This window comes from Patella vulgata, chromosome 5 (assembly GCF_932274485.2).
Source record: "Patella vulgata chromosome 5, xgPatVulg1.2, whole genome shotgun sequence".
Taxonomy (NCBI): domain Eukaryota; kingdom Metazoa; phylum Mollusca; class Gastropoda; family Patellidae; genus Patella; species Patella vulgata.
In genome coordinates, this window is record NC_065883.2 from 24,408,482 (window position 1) to 24,426,256 (window position 17,775).

General features: G+C 37.1%; 1 protein-coding gene across 1 annotated transcript; it reads right to left on the bottom strand.

Moving 5' to 3' along the window:
• Window positions 1–9,250: 9,250 nt before the first annotated feature.
• On the bottom strand, window positions 9,251–17,775 carry LOC126821876 (DAZ-associated protein 2-like). The gene is made up of 5 exons (XM_056101369.1): window positions 17,647–17,775; window positions 16,304–16,498; window positions 14,794–14,927; window positions 13,446–13,577; window positions 9,251–12,884 (listed from the first exon to the last, which is right to left on the bottom strand). Exons 1-5 carry the CDS (start codon window positions 17,657–17,659, stop codon window positions 12,759–12,761), a joined length of 600 nt encoding a protein of 199 aa, XP_055957344.1. The 5' UTR covers window positions 17,660–17,775; the 3' UTR covers window positions 9,251–12,758.

A 17,775-nucleotide genomic window follows, 5' to 3' on the forward strand; every position in this document is an offset into this window, starting at 1 on the left:
GCAGCGTAGAAATTAGGGTAATCGTCCATGGGCGCGTGTAATGTTCTCAGATGAGTCCAGATTTACTCTGGATTTCACCGATAGGCGTGCTCGCGTTTGAAGGAGTGTAAGTAAGCGTCATGTTAACGTTAACGTCAGACAGCATGACAGATTCGGGAGTGGGTCTGTTATGGTGTGGGGAGGAATCATCATGACTGGCAGAACGGACTTGCATATTGTTCAAGGAAGGGTCACTGGTGTGTACTACAGTGACCACATCTTTCCACCGATAGTTCTACCCTTTGCTCAACGTGCAGGTCGACGTTTCATCTTTCAAGGTGATAATGCCCGTACCCACCGCGCTCGTGTCGTGAATGACTACCTCCATCGTACCATATTGTCCATGCCTTGGCCAGCCAGGAGTCCTGGCCTTTTCCCTATAGAGCATGTCTGAAACATGATCGGGAGACGTGTTCGTCGACGTCAACGTCAACCGACAACACTGCATGCTAGAATTGGCCGTTGCACTGCAAGAGGAGTGGGTCAGATTGCTCCAAATCGTGATTGGACGGTTGATTAGGAGCATGCCACGAATTGCTGAATGTCCGAGGATTGGTGGAGCAATTACTCATTATTAAGACAAAAATCAAAAACGTCCATTTTCACTTTTGACAGTGTATCTCTTTGCGAGTGAAATGGGGCCGTCAGATAAGCCGCCCATATGAACTGTTTATGTTCATGTGTAGGCAATTGGCCTGTTGTTAACATACACTGATTACCTCTAATAAAAACAGCAGTGCATTTCCGCAGTTTTGTTTTGTTTCTGAATATCCCCTACTTTATTTGAAGAGTATATTTGTCGACGACCGGAACTCCCACTGTAAGAAATAGATCTTGTCTATCTACGAAAAAAATCATTTTCGATTTATTGTGAATTGACTACAAATTTATTGTGTTGTTCAAATTAAATTGAAAGCAAAGTGGCAGACAAGTATACCAACAACATTTTGTAAGCATTTGAAATGGCGTAATTTAACTTGTTGAGCTAAATTCGTCTAGAAACCCAGTTATGGTGATGTTAGTAAAATTTTGTCAATTTTCAGTTTGGATTGGCATTTCTTTAGTCGTACTGTAAATAACTAGTAAACCGAGTCTTGAATGATTAGAATTTATAGAATTATTCCTGCCAAAAGGCTGACAGTGAGGTCAAGATGTAACATACTCCATAGCAAACATCATAACAACCTTATCGCATTATAAAACATAATAATTGTATCATATAAATTATTGTATGCTAGGCTCGGGTTAGGGGGTAGGGGGTAAGGTGGTGGCAGCACTCTGGACTCACAACCAGAAATGACTGTGTACGATCGAGAATAATCCGGTTCTCACTAAAATGGGCAAACAAATCAAAATGAAATGGGGTTTAACGTCCTACTTTTCTGCTCTTTTAGGTGGCGCTTTTCCTTGACAGACCCTCCGTCTTGTGCCAATCACGCCGGTAAATCCCACCAACACCGGGAACGAACGCGGGACCTCCCACCTGTGCAAACAGTCTATTACTATATAAAGAAGTGGATGAAAAACTCACACTACGCATAATTCATTTCTACAGAATTCCTCTGATTGTTATCGGTAGTTTATCTTCAAAACCAGAATATATTCCGCCCAAATCTGCCCAATGCTATTTTTATTACCCTTAACCAAAAACATACCTCCATTAGTTATAACTGTCAAAATATACTTAAATATGTGAGCTTAAAGAGGTTGGTGGCGTCGAATTTCATTATATCTGCTGTATGAATTAGATTCCAGCCAGGTAAATTCCTTATCAGTGTCAAATAACACTCACCAAAGACGCTCACAATTACATTGGTAAATTAAACAATTTCTCCTCCATGATGTTTGTACTTACCCAACATATTATGTTGGGAAAGTACAAACCTTATTAAGGTGCATCCTTTGTTAGGTTTTGAAGAAACTCATATGATAGAGTATTAAAAATATTGATTATCGAGTTGGCTCTTCGTTGTCGTGCACATGAAAGAATCTTTGATAGTCGTAATTCGAATTAAGAGTAGGGCGTAACGCCTTTGTCTGGGCAACTTTTCCCTAATCGTCTTCATTACCCCAATCTAGGCACAAAATTCATTTTGTTTAAAATGCACCAGATCTAAAGTAACAATAGGGATGGTTAATCTTAAAACTTTACGTTAGAACATCATTATACATCATGGTCATTCTATGATGTCGTCGCAGCCCTGGCAAAATGGTTACCATTATTAGAAAAAGTAAAATATAAATTGTAATGGATTTCATTTAAAGATTTAGTTTTTTTTTAATACAACAATTACTTCTAATTTCCACTAAACCATTGCAGCTTCTGTTAAGTCTTATTGAATAAGTCGCTGGCTCGCTAAGGTCGAGAGAAAGTTCCATGGCAAATTCCATGCGTTGTTTTCCCCTGTCAGTGGGTCATTGCGCTGTTGTCCCTTATATAGCACACTACTTGGACTCATTCTGCACACAGAGATCCATCTACTCATACTTCGAGAATAGAGCTAACTGTAGACAGGAAGCCTAAGTTTAGTATGTACTTGGACTATGCCCGTCTTATGGTGGCTGATAAGTATCATGTCGTGATGTCGTGATGTCGCCCTTCATAAGGCGACAACGCGACATCACGCCATTTCAAACCGACACCACGACAACCCGACAACCCGACATCACGAAACCACGCTGCAAAATCCCGGGAAATTTTCAGTGTACATAATCATAGTATTGAGAGGAATATGGCTGATAACCCGACACCACGACAATCCGACAACGCGACATACGACATCACGACATTTTTAACCCGACAATACGACATTTTTACGCGACATTACGACATTTTTAATGTCGTGGTGTCGGGTGAAAATGTCGTAGTGTCGGGTTAAAAATGTCGTGATGTCGTGATGTCGGATTGTCGTGGTGTCGGGTAAAAATGTCGTGATGTCGGGTTGACACCACGACATGATACCAATCAGCCACCATACCGTCTTCATTAGCCAAAGTGGAGAACAGCTGGGCTTTAAACCCCATTTGATTTCCTTATAACGATCAACTATGCTAGAGCGGTATTTGTACCTCGGCCATCTCCTAATTTGTCATTGGCAATGGATCAAAATATGAGCGGTACCTCTTGGAAACTTATTGCAGACTATTAAACGCATCACGAAATGGAATTGCACTTTTTATTTTCTTTTTCAATAAATAAAATTGAAGTTAACGCGAATAAATAAAAATGGATTAACCAACAGCTGCATTGGTTATAAGTTTTACTTACGACTTATAAAGCCAGGTGTTAATGGTTATCGACATTACAATAAAGTTTAGACAACTTCTAAATTTAATATTATTATATTCTTAAAAATCAATATACTGTGAAACTTTAAACGCTACCCTAGTCCGGAAATCAAGTCATAAAATTCTTCAAATATTATATGTATTGAGACCGTTCAAATACATATTGTGTCAATAATATTTTGAAATATATAGACCCAGCGGTCAATAAAAGTACAATTTAAATCACTCTCAAATAAAAGAAACCTCATCTTCTTTCTTTTAATTTCATGTAAAATTGTGTAAATGATTGTGACGGTTGGTTTTGGTAAATGCTTAAAATGTTATAAAGACACACATTTTCAAGACGCGAGAAGCCCTGAGGTGGGGGTCTTTCTTAGGAGAAATGAAATGAAATGATAGGGGTTAATGTCCTACTTGTCTGCATGCTAAAGACTTAGTAATATTTCGAATTCAACTATGAATGGTTCTTGTACGTACACGTCAATACGTTCACGGGGATGTGCGTTTATCGTCCCACAGTTTTTTTTTTATCGTAGATGCTATTCCTTGCAAGGCACAATTGACAAGGGGAAACCATACCGGAAAAACTCGAAGAACACAGGGGTGGAACTTAAGACCTCCGGGGACCAGTGTCATAGGCTACCCGCTGATCTACCACGGCTCCCATTTCTAAGGAGAACGACACATTCATTCAAATGCTACTCAGAGCTTCTACTCCCTACATTAATTTTACTCCAATGGTCCAGAGAATGAATTTTACAGATATGTATATTTTTGGACCATCATGGCTACAGTGGTGTGGCGATCTTGAATTTCTATGAAGATTACAGACTTTTTTCATTAGATGCTTATAAAATATACACGAGATGATCAAAGATATAAAATAGTGTGGTATCGATAACATGTAATATAACATGTATATAAAACCTATAATATAATTAATAAATGAGACTAGCGTGTTAATATACACTTTATATTCTGTAGTATACCCCCGGGACAAACAGGTGCCCATAACATCACGACATTCTGGTATCTAGTGTCCGTTAATTAATTCTATTATTTATAAGTCGTCTACGGAGTCTGGTACGGAACACAAAATAATAAAATATATTTTATCTATCTAGTGCGCTAGTTATTATTTGACGCGCGCTGGATAATAACTAGCGCACACGTTCGTTCGTTCGTGGGGCTTAACGTCCGCTTCCACGGAGGGTGATATAGCAGATTAACGATTCCTAGGTAAGAAGAATCAATTTTGATTGAGAGACTAGTCCAATGTAGGGTGGGAACACAGGTACTTGAAGGGATTAAAATAAAACTTCTTACTACTGCTTGACTATATATTACTGTAATGTATAGTCAAGCATTAGTACGAAGTTTTATTTTAATCCCTTCAAGTGCCTGTGGGTGGGAATAGGAGGGCGAGAAAGAACATTAATCTCCTCCACACCTTGGTTAAAGGCACACTCGTTGATGAATTCAAAGGGAACTATGGACACTCATATCACTAATGTGTGCAAGGGGGCGTCGTTTGCTCTATGGCATATTGGCAAACTTCGGAGGCTCCTTGATCAGAGCGCGACTGGGAAGCTTGTCCACGCTTTTGTGATTTCACGGTTGATATATTGCAATTGCTTACTATTTGGTTCATATGGTTACCAGTTCCGTAAATTGCAGCACATTCAGAATGCTGTTGCTCGCTTAATAATCAAACGCAAGTTGGGGCGTCATGCAGCTATTATGCCCATATTGATAAAACTCAGCTGGCTACCACTTGAAGGATCCAGTTAAAAATCATCTGTATAATTTTCAAGTTGATCCGTCATACAACATCTGCGCCACTCTAGCTCACTGAGCTAATTTACGTTGCTACGCTGGTGAGAAATAGTCGCAGTGCTGACGGTGTGAAACTTTCGTGTCAACCAATTCGACTCAAACCGTCAAGAACTTTGCGGTGTTTGCGCGTTTAGTGCTTTTTCACCAACCCTATGGAATTCCTTGCCTAGTTTTTCGAAAATGTTATTCAACATAATGCGCTTATATCTAATGACCAATTAATATTTTTACATGTTTATAAACTTTATGTACAGCGGTTTGAGATTTTTTAATGTAAATCGCTATATGAAAAATTAATTATCATTATTGTGAGATGCAGTCGGGGGTATTCTTACTCCAATCCAAGGGCGTAAGTCCTGGGAACAGTAATATAAAATGTATATAAAATGTACCCCCCCCCCAACTAATCAAGACAGCTGGTTGCCACCCTCGCTTCGATCTAGATCCATAGTAATATTGTGCGACGACTTATAGAATTATGGGTTTAGCACATGTAAGAAGTGTGCGCCAGATAACAACTAACTTGCGCCAGATAACAACTAACTTGCACAAGGTAAAACGTGTGTTCGGGAACAGAACAAGAGTGCTAGATATATTTTGAACCGCTAACTGGGCCCACAAGCTACGCACTTCATAAAAAGCATACGGCTCCGTCAATTCAAGTACGATCGATATGAAACTTGACATGCTTCACATTTGGAGAATTGCGCAGCGATAACACATGTCCGGTTTCTGGTCATAGTTTATTGCATGTCCCTTACACGCTTCCGTAGTCTACATCTCCTGATAAGCGGTATGTTCTTGTATTTGTTGCTGGTACACATATGATGGTCAGACCAGATTCATTAACAACTATACCGTAGCTATGCAAAAGAAACTCGATTCAGTATATTGGATAGAAACTGATGACCATAGGTCTATTGATCCATTTTTCTTTTTGCATCGCCTCTGACGAAATGAAATGAAATGAGGTTTAATGTCCTTCTGCTTCTATTGGGCTAATGAAGACGGGTATACGCCATACAGTGTGCTATGGTGAAATTTTTGCCCGGACAGCGACGCTATGGCCTACTCTTATTCCATCTGCTAAGGGTTCTTTTACGTGCACGCTAATGTTTACACGGAATCTCGATTTTTCGAACCAATATACATTGTTCATTGCCAGACCCTCCGTCCTACATCACTTACAAGGGGGAACCACGCCGGAAAATCCCAATGAACTTCTCGGACAACGCACGGATAGAACACGGGGCCTCCAGGTTAGTTAGTCAACGTCCTATCCACTGAGTCATCGTGAGCCACCGTGGCCCCCGAGCTTTAAAAACAATTATAAAGGGGCAATAAGTTAAATCATAGTCAAGAATCAAAATCATATCGGATTTTATTTTAAATATACTATTCAAAAAAAGTAGGGGATATTTGATTTTTAAGTGTTATTAAAGTCACCTAATGAAACTGACGAAGAAACAAATGACAAAATGAAATGAAGTTCACATTCATCGATTTATTCCAAATGATCGTTAGACTAAGTAAGGCACAGACTGACCATTATAAGGGTAAAATGATACCCGTGGTCAAACAGCAAAGTTACCACAGCATCACAACCAAGTCAGTAACGGGTAAATCCTCCTCTGTTTGCCAAACAAGCATTGATCCGACGTGGCATACTCCTAATGAGACGTCTAAGGTCATTTTGGTCCAGATTGTCCCATTCCTGTTGCAACGCAGCAGCAAGTTCTTGGACATTGGCAGGACGTTGTTGACGTTGACGTAACCTCTGTCCAAGCATGTCCCAGACATGCTCGATGGGGGAGAGGTCGGGACTCAGTGCTGGCCAAGGTAATGTGGTGATGTTCTGTTGTTGGAGGTAACCTGTAACGATCCTGGCCCTGTGACATCTTGCGTTGTCATCCTGGAAGATGAAACGGCGGCCATGACGTCGTGCGAACGGCACAACATGGACTGCCAAGATGTTGTCCCGGTAGTACTGGCCTGTAACACGCCCTGCAACAACATGTAAAGCCGTTCTTCCAGCAACAGTGATGCCTCCCCACACCATAACAGAACCCCCCCCCCCCCAAATCGATCATGTCTGATGACGTTAACGTCTTGGAAGCGCTCGTTTCGACGACGCCACACCCTCCTACGTCTGTCCAAAAAATCAACAGTGAACCTTGACTCATCTGAAAACATCACATTGCTCCAGCGTCGATTATCCCAGTGTTGACGATCCCTACACCAACGACGTCTTGCCTGAATGTGATGATCTCTCAAACAAGGGATCACGCGAGGACGTCGGGCGCGAAGGTGACCCCTATGCAGTCGATTCCGAATCGTCTGGCCACTCACTCTCACACCAGTGTCTGTTTGAAGACGAGCGCTGATCTGATTTGCTGTGATGACACGATTTCTCAAGGCCAAGGTACGGATAAATCGATCCTGGGCTTGAGTTGTCGCCCTTGGTCGACCTGAGCGTGGTCTGTCCTGTACAGATTGTGTATCACGGTATCTGGACCATAGCCTGCTTATGACAGACTGAGAAACATTCATCGTCCGCGCCACAACCGCCTGTGTTGTGCCGATCTGTAGCATGCCAAGGGCACGTAACCTTTCATTTTGGGTAAGCCGACGCATATCAAAATTTGTTTTCTGGTCACTAAAACAATTAAACTGATGTTTCCACCCTGGAATTCAATGCCACAATGACTGTAACATTCAAAGTCAGAGTCGTGCAAATCTTGGGTTGGACCCCCATGATGATCCCAAGCATCACCTGCATTCCATGCGGTAGATATTGGTGCGTTTGGGCGTCACATGTAACTGGAAATGTTTCTTCTGTTAGGTTCAATAGTGACTTTTTTCGTAGTCATTTGCATATTTTAGTATTATGCCCCCAAAATCAAATATCCCCTACTTTTTTTGAATAGTATATTTCGATATTTTTTCAATATTATGAATATCTGTCATTCTTTGGTGCAACTAAACTCTTGAAGAGTTTGGAATTGTTTACACAGACCCAAGATTTTGTCAAATATTCGGGAAACTTTCCAGTCAGGTCAGTGTTTAATCCACTTTAATTCCCGCTATTATCCGTGATTCAAACGTTCACATTTAAAAAGAAACTGGTTCCATGTTCGATACAAATGGTAATCTTGTTGCTGTTCTACTTCTTTGGGCGACCCTTTTAAAAAAAGCCTAAGACTATTTTCAAGTAGAATGTTGCGATTTAAAAACATACACAAAATACATTTGAACTGATCAGCCATTACCATAAGCGACTCAAACATGCGTTTTTAAATGCAAAATTCTACTTGAAAATAGTGTTGAATTATTATAATTTGTGTCAAATGTGGCGAGAAATCGTTTCTTTTGGCGAATAAAGAAGAATCGCGATGAAAATAGTCGGTAGAGATAGGTCAGTGGTAGAGCGCTGGACCGGCAACTGCGAGGCGAATGGGTGTCGTCATGGGTTCGATTCCCGTATGGGTTAGGAAACGTTAGACCCACGGCCCGTGCTTTCTGTGGGGGGATCTGTAAAGAACCCTCACCTCCCGATAACCCTAACCAGGCCAGTGCCTGGGCTAAGTTCGATCGAATTTCATAAATAAAATCAGTAGTTGTCGACAGGCGCCCTTATCGCTGAGTTCCCAATCAACCTTTTTTATGGTTGTGCGATAGCTCAGTGGTAGAGCGCTGGGCCGGCAACTGCGAGGCGAATGGGTGCCGTCATGGGTTCGATTCCCGTATGGGTTAGGAAACGTTAGACCCACGGCCCGTGCTTTCTGTGGGGGGATCTGTAAAGAACCCTCACCTCCCGATAACCCTAGCCCTGGACCTAGCCCCAATGCTTACCCTAACCTTCAATCTCGCCAACAATCACGTGTCCTTACCTTATTTACATCTCAACCACAGTGACAATAATTCAGTTGGCCTTAAAAAAATAGATTTAGCCTTTACGGTGAACGATACCAAGGGGAATAACTCTATTTAATGGCCTGAATATTCGCTCGTGAAACAGATTGACCTGTTGGGTTGAGATCAAATTATTCCATTCCGCTAAAAATGAAAATAAATAAAACAATTCTACTGATTATAGATTTATTATATAACAGTAATACACACTTATCCAGATAGAGATCCTTGCTTTAAATATAGATTAAGAATATAAATTAACAGCATCTGATAAATAAATTAAACCCGTTAAAGTAGCTATAAGTCTCTAACTCAATATCATCCAACTTACACGTTGAAAATACGAATTATTTGTCAATTCAAATCAACATTGATGTTGTGATCTTACCAGGAAAAGGTAGGCTTCTGATATCCAATATTTAAGACAAAGTAAACATTTTACCATTGGTACACGAATCGTGTAGGCCTACCATAGTGTGTTTCAGCGTCATTTGTAACAACTGACCAGAAAGAACGAGGCTAGACATATTCCACACCTCATGTCAAAGGGTGACGCAATATCTTATCTGGAGAGCATGCGCAATAGATTGGAATAACCAGGCGCTAGAAATTTGCTATTCGGTTGAGACTCGTGCTGTATTTTGCTGGACATAACTGATTTGAAATTAGTCAACGGAAACAATTGAATGTAAATCAGTTTATACAATCAGATTACATTATTATATGCGTTGCGACCCATTTGGGTCAATTTCTAGGTCCCAAATATTAGCGATTTAGCTCCTTTAAGCTTTGTTCGTTCGTTCCTGGAGTTTTACGTCCACTTCCACTAAGGGTGAGCACACATTTAAGCTAGATACAGCACATATAAATACTGTTCAATTAACTTGGGAGTATAACTTTGATCTCTCTGAGTTTACAAAATAAAATTAAAAAAAAATATGTTTATAAATTAATCACAGAATATATACTGAATGCACTATTTGATTTAAAAGAAAACTTGACACTCACGGCCCCTGTTTAAAATACTGTTAATTTGATTGTAATCATTTAACGTCTATGACAGTTAATTTATAGAATAACCCGTTGTTCAAACAGTTGTATATAAACAAAGTTATTTGATTAATAGATGTAAGATTGTAAAAAGTAAAAAAAAAAATATATACACAGGCTGCCCAGAACTAGGGTACTTGAGATGTTGAGACGCTCCCAAGCACGTTCCAGTTAATTAGTATTGACTACTGACTGATGATTTCAATGACAATATCAACTCTAGTTCTCAACAGACCTCTCAAGAGAATTTATAAAATATATTAAGATAAATAATCCATTAATATAAACGACCTTATAATATTAAATAATTATATGTGTACTATAATCATAACAACTATACAAAACATTTATAATGCACAAAAATAAATAAATATATAATTAGCTGAAATAATTACTAAGCTTATTCAATAAAACAGTGACAGCAGCAATGTTGTCCATGTTAACTCTAAAATCATTGTTAACAAACCTAATGCAGCTATTCTGAACTCTGCACTAACTCTTAAAAGTAAAATTGTAAACCAAAAAATAACATGCATTTGAAGTTTACTACCTGTAGGCCTGTCCTAAAATTTAAAAAATTATTATAGTTCTTACTTAGCTCCAATGAGCAATTTCACCAGGGTTTAAAAAATTCTGTTACAAGTCTCAAAAGTCACCATATTAAATGCCATATAAATTGGTAAAAATTTTGAAACTTAATATGGTTATTTCCCCATTTAGCTTGAAACTGATAAATGGGGAAATAATAGAATATTTTAAATTTCCATAGGGTTCTTCTTTAAAACCATATGAATAACCACTATGAATTTGAAAAGAAATCTGACAATAACTGTACTGTGTAGAATGTACATAAGGAAAGTTGGACAGAGTGATGTTTAATGTGCCATGTGGGCATATAAAAATATACATCAACATAATTAAATATACATAAGTCTTATAAACCACAACAAATGTTATATAGGCACAAACTTTAAAGGCAATAACTTATAGATCTTCTATAATGAGCAAGACACAATCCATCATACCTTAAAACCAGCAGTTAGTTTATCAAAGGACACCAGATGACGATACAGTAAAAGAGAGTTAATAATGTTCTGTAAATTACACAAATATACATAAGTTTATAAAGCTGAAATTTATCATGTTAAAAAACACAAGTGCCAATAACAATAGGTAAAAGTTATCATAAAAATAGATACAAATTATAGTTTAAATTTATACACTAAATCTAAATAAAGACAGTTACTTTTGGCTCTTCCTACATGGAATAGACAGTCCTTCACGTTTAAGGGGAGCTTTCGCTCCTGCTCCTCTCGACGCACGTTGACTTTCCTTCAAAGGAGTCATTAAAGACTCCTGCAAATTAGCTAAATCGCTCTTCTAAACATTGAGATTAATAAACTACTTTCAGTTTTTGTTTACTTTTAAACTGCATATATTCAAGGTATCAGGAGCTTTTTATGGCTCCCGCACAATTTTATAAACATGAAGGACTGAATAGATGAAGCCAAGGCACATAACACTTAAATTTACTTCATAAAAAATAAGATTCAACAATAAGGGAGTTAATTTAAATATTGCCCTCCATGTGACACATAATGGATAAAAAAGTTTGAAGGCAATTGATGTGACACAACCATTAGTAAATTTATAGTAAATTTGATTTCATTCATAAAAAATATAACTTAAATGATATAGACAATAATTTTGTTATTATCAACTAAACTACTGTAGAAATAATTATATAATTTCTTTCAACTGCATTATGTTAGTTTTACTGTTTCTGTTACATTTTAAAGGACAACATTTCACCATCATCTCACCCCTAGCCGATTGTTTATAGAGGGTTAAAATGAAAAGAAAAAAAGAATCATTCCACATATGTGTTACAAATCCACACATTATAAAAAGCTTTGTTGATTCTACTATCTGAATCGTCAACTATGTCATGGGTACAACATGGGATAAGTAAAATAGAGGCATACAGTAGGTAAAGAATAGAAATTAACTTTCTAGATTACTACATCACTTCCTGTTTACAATATAATTTAAACTAATAAGCTGGGCTTATAGTAGCTTTGTTAATAAAATATTCATAGTGAAACATATTGTCCTGTATCACAGTAATTTCATGCCAAGTCGAGTTTTGATAAAATTATGAAGTAATTGGAATGAAAGTTCCAATTCAGTAGGAAACAGACTTTTTAACAATGCCAAATTAGCAAATATATGAAGTGGACCCGATCATAATGTTAAACATTCAAAAACAATATATCATCAATTTTACAGGCAAGTATAAATTCTGACATAGACTTCTTAAAACAATATATTTGAGGAAACTGATAGAAATCAAACATACCCTTAATGGGCAATTCTTTTGATGACTAAATGAAAACAGCACAAAGCGTGATATAACTGAATAGATATTCAGTTAGACAAAGTAGTAAGCAGACCAGACCAAAAAATAATATTTTATACTCATTTGAATAATATCTCAATCTTAACTTTATACACTGTAAAAATATTTGATGTAAATAAATAAATATTATACAACTTAGCCAAAATACACAACAAATTTGGCCTTTTTTTTTTAAAACAACAAAATTGATTCTATCCCGTTTTCTTTCTGTGAATCAAAATATGGGTCCACCCCCTTGTCCTCCTGTTACCCAATTACTTGATTTCTGGGTAGCGAAGACATTGTGACCTTGAGATGCAGCCATCTGGGCCGCATTTGGTGCCACCCCTGGTGGTGGAGGCTGAAAGGAGATAAATATAACAACTGAATCAATCTGTATCAAAAAAAACTAATTAAGTCCAATTCTCTGAAGTTATGCTTATGAGATGAGACTAGGGAATTTGTCTAGTAATAAGGAAGGGATGGAAAAGCAATATCCTGTGTATAAATTGGTAGTGTGTGTAAAATTTTATTGGCAGTTAGAATTCAGAAGGAAGTGTGGAAATGTTACTTTCTGAACAAAATTCTCCCCTCAAAAATTAACATAGACGAGGACCTCAAAATGGCTGAAGTATTGTCATGAGCTTATTTCAATACAAGGCTCGCAAGCAGGACTCTTTAGCTGTGAGCAAAAACTGGAGTACCTAGAGAAACCTCAGGAGGTGAGGAAGGTGGCCTTACTCCTCACCCACTGAGTATAAACCTGGCATTGAACCCATGTCTCGCATAGATAACAGACCTTAGATCACTCATCCACTTTACCCCTGAAGGATCTCTTTTGTCCCTGAGCCCACCTCCATCAAAATTTCTGCTAAACCACTATTTTTTTAATATCCAATAAAAATTTATTTACAGTACTTACTGGAATACTGAGTGACGCCCCCGCATTAAATCTGGCACAAGCATCAAAACCTCCTGGCACTATAACCGTCTGTGGCATAGGTTGAGTAGGATATGGTGCCTGTGTGGGATAGGATGCTTGATGATAGCCTTGCTGAAAAATTGAGCAAATAATTAATATCTTTACACAATCCTTCAAGCATATGACACGACACATTACAGTGTACTTATAACGGCTGTGGTCTATTTTCTTTCTGGATTAAAAGTTACAGTAATTGCCTGCCCAAAGTTTTGACACTTAAGCTTATGCTCTCAGTTAACTATGGTACCAGTTTATTCTTAAAAAGTGAATAACTTCACCAAATATTACTGCATACCTGTATTGTACATACATACAGGTATAACTAAGAGTGGATCTTCTGCAATGTTGATGTAATTATTTATAATTTCTTGAATCATTGAATTTGTGTAGTTCAGTGCCAGCAAAAGGCTATATTTTTTTTGTTTGACGAAATAAAAATCATTTCAAATAAAAATTGTCTATGTAAACCATGTCTTAAACATACATTATGCAAGAGCTAAATCTGCAAATTGCAGGTCCTTCTTTAGGATTGAAATGTTATCTAAATTATTAATTAGATATTAATTGACTTATCCAGACCATAATCATCTCTCGATGTGATCGCTAGCCTGCGATATTTACTGGATTAGAACCCGATCTGCTGCTCAACGCTCATTGATAATTAAATCAAAAAATGGATAATCAAGACTATGTAATTTATCATACCGACTTTAGTAATGATGATCGAGGCTAGCCTAAAAATCAATTGCTAAATTCTCGGTTCAGAGTGGATCAATTTGACTGAAATTTTCAGAATTATCTATTTTTTAACTATTTTTTAATCTCCCATAATGTATCTTTAATCTACAATTCTACATCGTTAAATCACTATTAGCACTCTTAGATGATAACTCCTTGAATAATATCACTATCAATCAAAGTACCTGGATATACAGATTAGGAAACACATCCCGGTGTTGACAGAAAAATATCCTCATGATTTTCCATCCCAGTTTTCCCTTCTCCGTGGTGCAGAATGGAGGGCCAGACAAGGAACAGTGTTTAGTCGTTCGGTTGGCATGCATGTAAAAGAACCCTTAGTACTAGGTGGGAATGCTACTATCAGGTGAAAATTTTATTTGCAGCACACTGCACGGCATATTCCCACGTTTTGTATGATATATTAGTCAAATATGGCAGAGAAACATTTTGAAGCCTTTTAAATTCTAATTAGGGATGACAGATCCGTTTTATTCTTAAAAAAATCTAATTTTGGAAAAATATTTAAACCAGTATAAAAGTGACTAACCTGCTGAAGGTAGTTGGGATATTGAGGGTAAGGGTTTTGTTGAGGATAATGGTTTTGTTGGGGGTAGGGTGAATAGGGTGGAGGAGGTTCACCATAACCATCCTTGGGTGGTGCACTTGGCTGAAAACATGGTGCTGCAAAAATACAAAAAATTCAACTAAGCTTTTGCACTTCTTTTTTTAAAGCTTATGTGTTAAAAACATATGGAAACCTAAGCTTACACCCACAGCCGCTAAGCTGTCTTAGAATTCCATAAAGGTTTTTGCTGTGTGTTACATGATCCCACATAGTTACCAAGGCAAGGACAAGAACTCTACAAGTTATTATAGAATTTTATTCGTCACACTATTCTAAAAATGCATATTGGTTTCTTATAAGATATCTGATGTAAGAAATCATATAATATGATAACTTTATCACTAGTAATTATGGGCAATAACTCTAGAATTAATAATCATACATCACATAATAAGCATCCTTATACGGCATTTAGTAACTGAACATATGATATAAAACACAAATTTATATGGAAAGCAATCACTGGGTTTATTTCACACTACGTTTCAACAAGTTCCTCTTGTCGTTCTCAAGTGAGTAATGACAGTGTAATAGCAAGAAATCATATGCCGATAAGCGTCGATCAGAATGGTTAAAAAAATAAAAATAAAATAATGTAATTAAAAAGGATATAGAAAGCCTAAATGATTATTACTTAAATGATGTTTAGTATAATTAACTGTAATAACAAATTACTATTTTTGATGACATTATAGTAGATATATAATTTAAATTTCCACTCTCAACTTATATACTTTGTTATAATATTGTACATACTGTAGATTATGTAAATATTGTATTTATATGTATACTGATGAGTTTTATACTCAAAGTTAATAAAGAACTGAACTGATGGATCCACATAATAATTTTTAATTAATTGTTTAATCAATATCCTCTATGTTTATTTGGTAATGTTATTATTGTACTTTTTATTAGCCCTTTGATGGTTTCATATTAGTTATTGTTTTTTGTTACCTTGTTGTATATAATTTGATTTCGTGCTATTACACTGTCATTACTCACTTGAGAACGACAAGAGGAACTTGTTGAAACATAGTGTGAAATAAACCTAGTGATTGCTTTCCATATAAATTTGTGTTTTATATAATAAGCATCATTGCTCACAAATTTTAACAGATCTGACGATAACATGTAGTCTCAACAGTACCGTACACAGTCTTATCGTCGCTGGCATTCTCTTTTTGTGGAAAAGTCGTTTCTTACGGGAATCAACCGTTCATGACCGGAATCGGCTGTTCATGACTGCAACTTGACCAAGTTTGATGGAAACCACAGGTTTGTTCTAGATGTAGTCAAACTTCTTAATACATTTTATGAAAGCTAACAAGCATGCCCAACATTTTATTAGAATGTGCAAGATCAAAGAGTAGTGCTTAAAAACCCAAAACCATGTCTTTTAACTCTGCAATACAGATCCTATTTAATTTACCTGGTTGTCCATAAACTTGAGTTGACTGTTGTTGTGTCACCATGGTACCAGGTGCATAAGGATACGGTGCTACAGGTTGTGGGTAGGAATTAGGATCCATAGGATATGTTCCTGGTTGCTGATGGAAACCTGATGGTTGACCAGGGACAGCAACATATTCTTGTTTAGGATACGGGGATTTGGGTGTTTTATCTTCTAGAAATATTAAAATTAATGGATGACATTTAATTAATTTTTTTTACAATTCAATTTTAAGTTGAAACCAGCTTAACACTTTTCACTTTTCCTATGAAAATCAATGATCTGCTCAGCAGCCTGAGCTACATTTAATGCTTAGAACTTCCATCACACCAATGAAAACCTAACATAAATAGCCAGAATGTGTCTGGGCAAAGCTTAAAGTGTCTATTATTGACTTAAAGATGACCATTTTCTTCAAATTGAAACAGCTCCTATATATATACATGTATCAGTATTCCTAGCCACCATCTGCGTAAAGAGATAGACTTTTCAGTCACTTATCTAGGACTGCATGGATTTTTCTTTTAGTAAAATGACCAACAACACAATTAATTAATAGTGGCCATGCATAACTCAGTAATAAATACTATTACAAATAAAATGAAATGAGGTTTAATGTTTAACTTTTCTGCACCAACAGAGCAAAATTTCATGCAGATGCCATTGCAGTCTGCTATATGATTATGTGGGAAATATTGCCTTTGCAGCAGCACAAACAAGGTTTACTCCGCCAGCTTGGGGATCTTTTTTAAATTAATGATATGAGAGAGAGAGAGAGTTTAACCACTCAACACAAACTAGATCATTTCGGGACTAACACATGGTTCAATTTAATTTCAATAATTTGCTTGCGCGTAGGGCCGGGTGTTTAGCAGTGGGGGGAAACCAGAGAAAACCCATGTTAGACAGATGATCAACCCTACTGCTTGTCGTACAACCGGGGAATTGAAACCATGCCAGTTGACTCAATGACAGACCTTATGATACAGAGCGCACTCGCTAACCATTCAGCCATCCAACCCCCCTAAATAATGATATTCAGAGAACATTGTTTTTGTCCCATCCAGGCAAGAATGTGACTTATGTGTGAGAATACAGATTACGATGTCTGAAGTGGATACCCACAATAACTATCGTCGTATTCTAGTAATTCTACATTTCATTTTTAACTATTATAATAAAGAATCAGCTTTTTTTTTATAAATGTAGATCTACTCATCGTAGGGCCTATATTGTTGCCAATGTTGGCCTGGATTATAGATATAATAGATTTGCCATGATATGGGCTATTTAAGTAAAAGTTCCATTTATTGTCAACTTACTTTTCTTGAACATATTTATACCTAACTTTAGATTGGGTAATTCTTTTTATTACTACTTTACAAACATCCGTTTCCCAAATCCACACAATATCCGTTACTTTATCTAAATATAGAAACACTAGTCATGTG

Coding starts and splice junctions, on each gene's coding strand:
- LOC126821876 (XM_056101369.1), bottom strand. Junction 14,928..16,303: donor TCAAGTTTATGGACAACCAG/GTAAATTAAATA, acceptor GTATTTTTGCAG/CACCATGTTTTCAGCCAAGT. Junction 13,578..14,793: donor ATCCCAACTACCTTCAGCAG/GTTAGTCACTTT, acceptor TCAATTTTTCAG/CAAGGCTATCATCAAGCATC.